This window comes from Oryctolagus cuniculus, chromosome 5 (assembly GCF_051225735.1).
Source record: "Oryctolagus cuniculus isolate XC-2025 breed Fujian yellow rabbit chromosome 5, ASM5122573v1, whole genome shotgun sequence".
NCBI lineage: Eukaryota > Metazoa > Chordata > Mammalia > Lagomorpha > Leporidae > Oryctolagus > Oryctolagus cuniculus.
This window is the reverse complement of record NC_142871.1, coordinates 140,788,630-140,796,555: the sequence shown is the minus strand read 5'-3', so window position 1 is coordinate 140,796,555 and position 7,926 is coordinate 140,788,630. Positions and strand designations below refer to the sequence as shown.

At 42.8% G+C, this 7,926-nt stretch overlaps 1 protein-coding gene across 1 annotated transcript; it reads right to left on the bottom strand.

Moving 5' to 3' along the window:
• Positions 1 to 318: 318 nt before the first annotated feature.
• On the bottom strand, positions 319 to 1,344 carry OR11A1 (olfactory receptor family 11 subfamily A member 1). The gene has a single exon (XM_002714375.3). The coding sequence runs from the start codon at positions 1,342 to 1,344 to the stop codon at positions 319 to 321; it is 1,026 nt and encodes a 341-aa protein (XP_002714421.2).
• Positions 1,345 to 7,926: the final 6,582 nt, after the last annotated feature.

The window sequence follows — 7,926 nt, the reverse complement described above, 5'->3', positions numbered from 1 at the left end:
CCCAATCAGAATAAATTTTCATATGAGCAGAGTGGGATGTGCAGGAAAAGTTTTTTTTACAGTCAAGATAAGGGCTGATTCAAACTGTTATATATCAGGAAGAAATTTTGAAATGTCATGCAGCAATAATATTCATAAGCAATAGTTTATTTTACATTGCTTTGTTTATTTTTCTATACTAAACATTTATAGTATATCTAATGATAAACCTATATAAGTTTAAATCAACTTTTAAACTCCATTAAAAATTGTTTCCTTACCATCCTAATTCTTAGCATAATTACAAAAGAGTAAAAGCAAATGTTGAAATGAATGGAGTTAGTCTTCACCAGCTAATCTTGGAAGACTTCCCAATGGAGGTATAGAAACTCCAAATAAAAGCTTCACTATCTTCCTTGAATCAAGAGTTTCAGTTTGCTTAGTGCAGAGAAGCCTCCGTAGTGCCTGATGAACCTCCTTGTTCCTCAGAGTGTAGATCATGGGGTTGAAGATTGGGGTGACAATGGTGTACAGCAGGGCAAAGACCTTGGAGAGGACCTGGGAGTGGACAGCAGAGGGTGCAGTGTACAAGATCATCAAGGTCCCATAAAATGTGGACACTACAGTGAGGTGAGAGGAGCATGTGGAGAAAGCCTTTCTCCTAGTGGCCCCAGCAGGAATTCTCAGCACAGCCACCACAATCTGAGCATATGATGTCAAAATCAGTCCAAAGGGCACAGTGAGGCAGATCACAGAGAGAATGAATGTTGTCATCTGGGCCACTCTGGGGTCTGAGCAAGCTAGGCCCACTAAGGGCATGAAGTCACAGTAGAAGTGGTCAATGTACTTGGAGCCACAGAACCGCAGCTGTGCCATCAGAGCTACCACCAGTCCATCTACCATGAAGCCAGAGAGCCAGGTTGTCACCACCAGGCCCAAGCACCATCTGGGTCCCATCAGGAGTGGGTAGCGAAGTGGGTAGCAGATTGCCAGATACCGATCATACGCCATGACAGCTAGCAAGAAGCACTCAACTGTGGCTAGAGAGCCAAAGGTAAAGAACTGGAGCAAACAACCAGCCACAGAGATGGCTGCCTCTTGCAGGAATCCTTGCAGCATTTTTGGCACCACTGTGGAGGTGTAGAGGATTTCCAAGAAGGACAGATTAGCCAGAAAGAAATACATAGGTGTGTGGAGCCTCTGTGAGCTGACGACAGCCACAATGATCAGCATATTCCCTAGGATGATGAAGGCATAGACAGCAGTAAACACAATAAAGAAAAGGGGGTGCAGTTCAGGGACATCATAGAAGCCAAGGAGAACAAATTCAGCAATAGTTTCATTTCCTGGTGAGATCCTCTCCATGTGGATTATGCAAGCTTCCGTTTGACAGTAACTGAGAAGGAAACTTTAGATTATACATCTTCCATACAAAGGAGAAGACTAATAGGGCTAAAACAATAAAGGTAAAAGTGAGTTTCCAGAACAGGAACCACTTGCACAGGCCCTCCTCTCTCTGCCTTTTAACTCGTCACTCCTTCCTCAATTCCTATTCTTCCCTACATTTTTCAACTGTACGTGTCCTTCAAGGCTTAAGACAGTTCATATAAATTCATAATTGCAGTCTTTCAAAGCCCTTTAATATATTAATTCAATTTATTACCTCTATCATATAATGAATGCTATCATCCTAATCTGTGTATAGAACCATAACCTCCTTCATATGTACCAGTGTTATCCTCCAGATAACCTGCTGGACATGTCCTATCATCAGCTCAGTGACACCACGTTCAACAACAAACTCCTTTATATTCCCCAATCAGAATCAATTTCCATATGAGCAGACTGGGAAGAATCACTATGTCTCTAAAGCATTTATTAAATGCATGAGGTTTGTAAGCCTTAAATAAAAGATTTCTGGATTAAAAAAATTTACTATCTCATAGTCATCTCCATCTCAACCACCCTTTTCATTTCCCATCTACCATTCAGTGACATCTTATCAGCTGCTACTTGGAAAATTCTTTTATATGCCTTTCTCCCTACTGCATGTCTATATAAACACAATGACTCACTGTGTATCACTCTAGTCTACAGTTTTGTTCTTTTGCCTTATCAAAAGTAATCTTGGTTGGTTGGTTGGTTGGTTGGTTCTCAGTTTTTAGCATTTATTCAGTGAGAGAAATATGCAGGAAAGTGAGGGCTTTATTTAGAGGAGAAAGAAGTCTAGAGACTAAGTTAGATCCATACTAGGCAGAGAGCAGGCTAGGAGCCACGTGGAGCAAGCATGCAGTTAGGTTCAGCCACAGGTAACATATTGCAGGCAGGAAAGCAGAGAGCAGGCAGCCAGACAGCCATGTACCTGTAGGTTTGGGACAACAAGGGCAGGCCCACTGTGCTCCAGGTCTTTTATTCACTTCCAAAGGGGAGTGGTTACATAGTCTGATTGGCAGGTGGGCATATAGGTGAGGTCAGGTAGTGGTGTGAGATAATGAAAAGGGAGCAGAGTGAAGGCCTGGTCTCTGGCTCACAAATCTAATCAATTTAATCCTATATGCCTGCCTATATCATTCGCCCTCAGGTATCTCAGACCTTAATCTTAAATTGATGTTGAGGAGTGTAGAATCATCACATATTCTATAGCTGCATCCTGCTGACCAGAGGCACAGGCCCTGACTGTCCTGGGTCTGGGAGTCTCTATCTTATCTAACAAGTTCATTTCAGGAGCTGGAGTATTCTCAGTCACTGCCAATGGCTATGTCCCCTGAAAAGTATTTTTAAATGCTAATTTTATTAGATTGTTCACAATTTTATAGCGACAATGTAATAAATAAAAAATGCTGGTGGAACTGTAGGTGCTGTGGGAGAAGGGACCAGGATTGTGGGGTGGAGGGGTGGGAATTGAGGTCAGGAAAGGCTTTCTGTGGATGGAGGCTCACAGGCTAAGCTCTGGAGGACAGGTAGGAGCTGGTCAGGCATATGACAGAGGACTGGAGAGAGAGTTCATGGGAAGAAAGGCTTCTGTGAAAACAGAGTTAACTATCATGGTCCTTATGAGGATCTGGAAAATGGGCCTGGAGGCTTAGAGGAAGGACTTTATATGCTATCCAGAGTCATGTTTACTTTTCCCTGAAAATAATGAAAGTACATGTAGTGATGGAGAGTGTAGGGGAATGGTAAGGAATAAAGAGAGAATTCAAAACTTCATTTAAAATGTAATTATCAGATAAACTTATTTTGATGCAAAAAATTAAATTTTGTGCCTATGTGGGTCTTCAAAAAGTCTGTGGAAAATATATATCATAAAAAACTATGTGTGGGGGCCAGAACTGTGGCATAGCATATAAAGCTGCTGCCTGCAGTACCAGCATTCCACATGGACACCAGTTCTCTCCAGTTCGAGTCCCAGCTGCTCCTCTTCCAATCCAGCTCTCTGCTGAGGCCTGGGAAAGCAGTAGAAAATGGTCCAAGCCCTTGAGCCCCTGCACCCACGTAGGAGACCCGGAAGAAGCTCCTGGCTCCTGGCTTTGGATCAGCTCAGCTCTATCTGTTGAGGCCAGTTGGGGAGTGAACCAGCAGATGGAAGACTCTCTCTCTCTCTGCCTCTCCTTCTATCTCTGTGTAACTCTTTCATATAAATAAATAAATCTTTAAAAAAAAAAAAAAAGATTAGCCAGTGCCGCGGCTCACTAGGCTAATTCTCCGCCTTGCGGCGCCAGTACACCGGGTTCTAGTCCCAGTCAGGGCGCCGGATTCTGTCCTGGTTGCCCCTCTTCCAGGCCAGCTCTCTGCTGTGGCCAGGGAGTGCAGTGGAGGATGGCCCAAGTCCTTGGGCCCTGCACCCCATGGGAGACCAGGAGAAGCACCTGGCTCCTGCCATTGGATCAGCGCGGTGTGCCGGCCGGAGCGCGCCGGCCACGGCGGCCATTGGAGGGTGAACCAATGGCAAAGGAAGACCTTTCTCTCTGTCTCTCTCTCTCTCACTGTCCACTCTGCCTGTCAAAAAAAAAAAAAACTGTGTGGGCCGGCGCCACAGCTCAATAGGCTAATCCTCTGCCTTGCGGCTCTGGCACACTGGGTTCTAGTCCCAGTCGGGGTGCCAGATTCTGTCCCGGTTGCCCCTCTTCCAGGCCAACTCTCTGCTGTGGCCTGGGAGTGCAGTGGAGGATGGCCCAAGTGCTTGGGCCCTGCACCCCATGGGAGACCAGGAGAAGCACCTGGCTCCTGACTTTGGATCAGTGTGGTGCGCTGGCCGCAGCGCGCCGGCCGCGGCGGCCATTGGAGGGTGAACCAACGGCAAAAGGAGGACCTTTCTCTCTGTCTCTCTCTCTCTCACTGTCCACTCTGCCTGTCCAAAAAAAAAAAAAAAAAGACTGTGTGTGGATTTCAAAGTTTTTTTCAGCAGAACAAACAACACTTTATCCCACTTTCACAACCTCTTTGAAGTACCCTCATAATGATATAGTCTCATATATAATTTAAACAACATTACTTCCTAGATTATCAGATTAATAAACATACATTACATTCATTAACACATAAAACATAAATTGTCTGTAATACAAAGGGCCTAGAACATAAGTTGCACAAGAGGTGGAAAACTGGACGGTTCGGGACAGAAGGGGTAGAAGACTTTACTGTATACTATTTTATACTTTTGCCTAAAGCCAAACCTACCTTTTCCATGAATATCATTTTTATTTCCCCATTTGTTACTAATACTAAGTCCTGAAAGACTTGCCTTCAGTTTCATTTCCCTTATGAAGCCTCTTTGGCTAGTGAAGCTCTTTATTTCTTGAGCAGTCATATACTAAATGTCTGGGACATAAAAGTTATTACATTAGTTTCTCATGATATTAGATCAAATAAAACCAGTCCAAAACCATTAAAAGCTCACAAAATTACATAGTAGGTGGACACATGAGCATGCACTTGCAACATACTGAAAGAGAGTTAATGAATTAACCTGAAAGAAAAAGTATTAGAGGAAAGTGGTGCTTGTTCATAGGTCTGCAGAATATGTAAAACTCAGGTGTGTTCAGACTGTTTTTGAAGCATTTAAAATTTCCCCCATATGAAAGCTTTTCAGATAAAAAAAAGGACACATCAACCTGGATTTTCAGAACACCACTTCCCCAATCCTAGTGTTCAACTAGCAGAATTGGGAGAAAGAGAAAGTGAAGAGAAGGCAGAGGGAAATGAGGATGACAGAGAAATGGGAAAGACACAGCAAGAGCAGGGTGATGAGAGGCTGTAATTCCCCTAGAAACAGGCAGAGATTATGGCGTGGCAGAAGTCGCTGAAGTTAGAGCTGGAAACCCCAAGGAACTGAACGAAGTCAAAATTTAAAATGACAAAAAAAACTATGCATGAAGATGATTTCCAGCATTCTGTTAAAAAAAAATGAGAATAGTTCAAAGTGCATCCAATCACATCTCAGTCCTAAGTAACAACCGAAGCAGTCATTCAGCCCAGACTCAGAAAGCATAGAGGCTTCATGTAAAACAATCACCAATTCTGGAAAAGCAATGAGAAAAACATTCCAAGGAAAAATATTTTAAGAAATATGCCAAATTAGCCGGCGCCGCGGCTCACTAGGCTAATCCTCCGCCTAGCGGCGCCGGCACACCGGGTTCTAGTCCCGGTCGGGGCGCCGGATTCTGTCCTGGTTGCCCCTCTTCCAGGCCAGCCCTCTGCTGTGGCCAGGGAGTGCAGTGGAGGATGGCCCAGGTGCTTGAGCCCTGCACCCCATGGGAGACCAGGAAAAGCACCTGGCTCCTGGCTCCTGCCATCGGATCAGCGCGGTGCGCCGGCCGCAGCGCGCCAGCCGCGGCGGCCATTGGAGGGTGAACCAACGGCAAAGGAAGACCTTTCTCTCTGTCTCTCTCTCTCACTGTCCACTCTGCCTGTCAAAAAAAAAAAAAAAAAAAAGACAGAGAAATATGCCAAATTAAACTTTTATTTATCTTCAGGAAATAAGAAAATTTATTCTTATATATGCTAAATATGTTATTTTATAAGCAAAAAACAAACAGTAAAGAAATTTTATTTTAGTTTGAGTTTTTAATTTGTTAATTCTTTCAGGCTCTTCAGCAATTACTCAATAATAAAGCAGGAAACAATGAGGAGGTCTTCAAATTTTCATGTAAAATATACGTTAGAGAGGATCCCAAAAATTTTTGCACCAAAACAAATGTCTTTTAATTCCATTTCCAATAAACTTTTTGAATTCTCCTCATATATTAAAGGTTTTAAAAGAAAACATTTAATATTTTAATTGTAACTCGGTTTTGCCATGTTACAGGAAAATAGAAGGATAAATTCCCATCATGGAGAAATCAGTACTCTACTCCCTCCAAGTCTGTAAAATACCACTTAAAGCATGGGTAGTGTGACCATCAACTGTTCCTCATCTCCCAAAGGAGATATAAGAAATAAGCTGGAATACAGCACAGAGGATTGGAAGTCAATTTTTGAAAAGTCCAGTGGAGGAAATATTAGCACTAGGATCCTGAAGGATCAGTGTGAGGTTTCCTGAAATGTTTCTTAAAAAGAAATTTTTCAACTCTCTAGGTTAATTGAATTCATGACTAGAGGAGAAATGGTTATATAAAGAATAACTCTTTAGATTTTCTTAAAAGATTTTTAACTGAATTGTAAAGAATTATGCAAAAATAGGAAACTCACCTGAAATAGTAATCCTGATCTCTAAAAACAAGATTATAAGCAGGTGAAAATGAGCTAAGGTTTGCTGAAGACGTCAGAACGGTGCAGTCTCCTACCTTCAGCTCCCTCTCTAAGCAGGATCTGAAATAACACAGGACATTGAAGAAGTGTCACCCTTGGTTCCTGCCACTCACATACTATTCTCTCCTCCTCCATTCCCTTTTCTAGCTCCAAGTCTATTCTATCCTTTCATTGTGGGCCATTCCTTTTATCACAAGGGAAGGAAGACAATTGCCAAGAAGGAAAAGGCCCCCGAGAACCAATTATGGGTTTACTGGAGAGAAGTAGCCTTAAATGAGCAAGACTTATATCAGGCCCCTAAGGAACTTGAATTTTTTTGAGAGGAAGCTCCTAAACTGTTGGTTCAGCCAAATATGGAACAAACCAAAAAAGCCACACGGAAACCCACATTTCCATCTCCTTCAAAACAAATGCTGTGTACCAGGCGTCTCATCCCCCAGTTCCCAGTGCAACATCCCTCAGTGCTCCTCTACAGCGTGGCTCCTCCAAGAAGCCAGTTTTCAATTCTCATTCCCTAATCTACAGTCTCCAGGTCCTCTCACTGTCCCACAACCATTTCAATAGAGACCAGCATTTTATATAGATCATCAAAGCCTTGTCGATGTTGAGCCTCACTGAAGGAGAAAGAAGCTAGCATGATGATGTTACAAAGTGATTCAAATGGTTTTATTTCAATATTCTCCATAGCCCAATGTCTGCCTGACAACTCCACCTCTGACTACTCCCTTCTTTGAATCATCTATGAAAATCAGACTTATGTTTTCACTTCTCATCTCCAAACGTGCGTTCAAGACCTTTATGTGTCATTTATCAAGTTCAGAAGGGTGGACTTCTGGCACAGCAGTTTAAATGTCACTTAAGATGCCAACATCCCATATCAGAGAGTCTGGTTTTCAGTCTTGACTTTGCTCTTGATTCCAGCTTCCTGTTACTGTACACTCTGGGAGGCAAGAGATGATGAGTTAAATACTTGAGTCGTTATCACCCCATAAGAGATTCAGAATGCGCTCCAAATTCACTGCTTCGGCTTTATTCGGCCCTGGCTATTGTGGGCATTTGGGGAGTCAACCTGTGGTTGGAAGTTCTTCTCTCTCTCTCTCTCTCTCTCCCCCCCTTCTTCCTTTCAAATAAAAAAATGAAAATAAATAAGAAAGTGATTATGAAACTCAGAGAGTTATTCAGTTTCACTTTCTCCCTGAC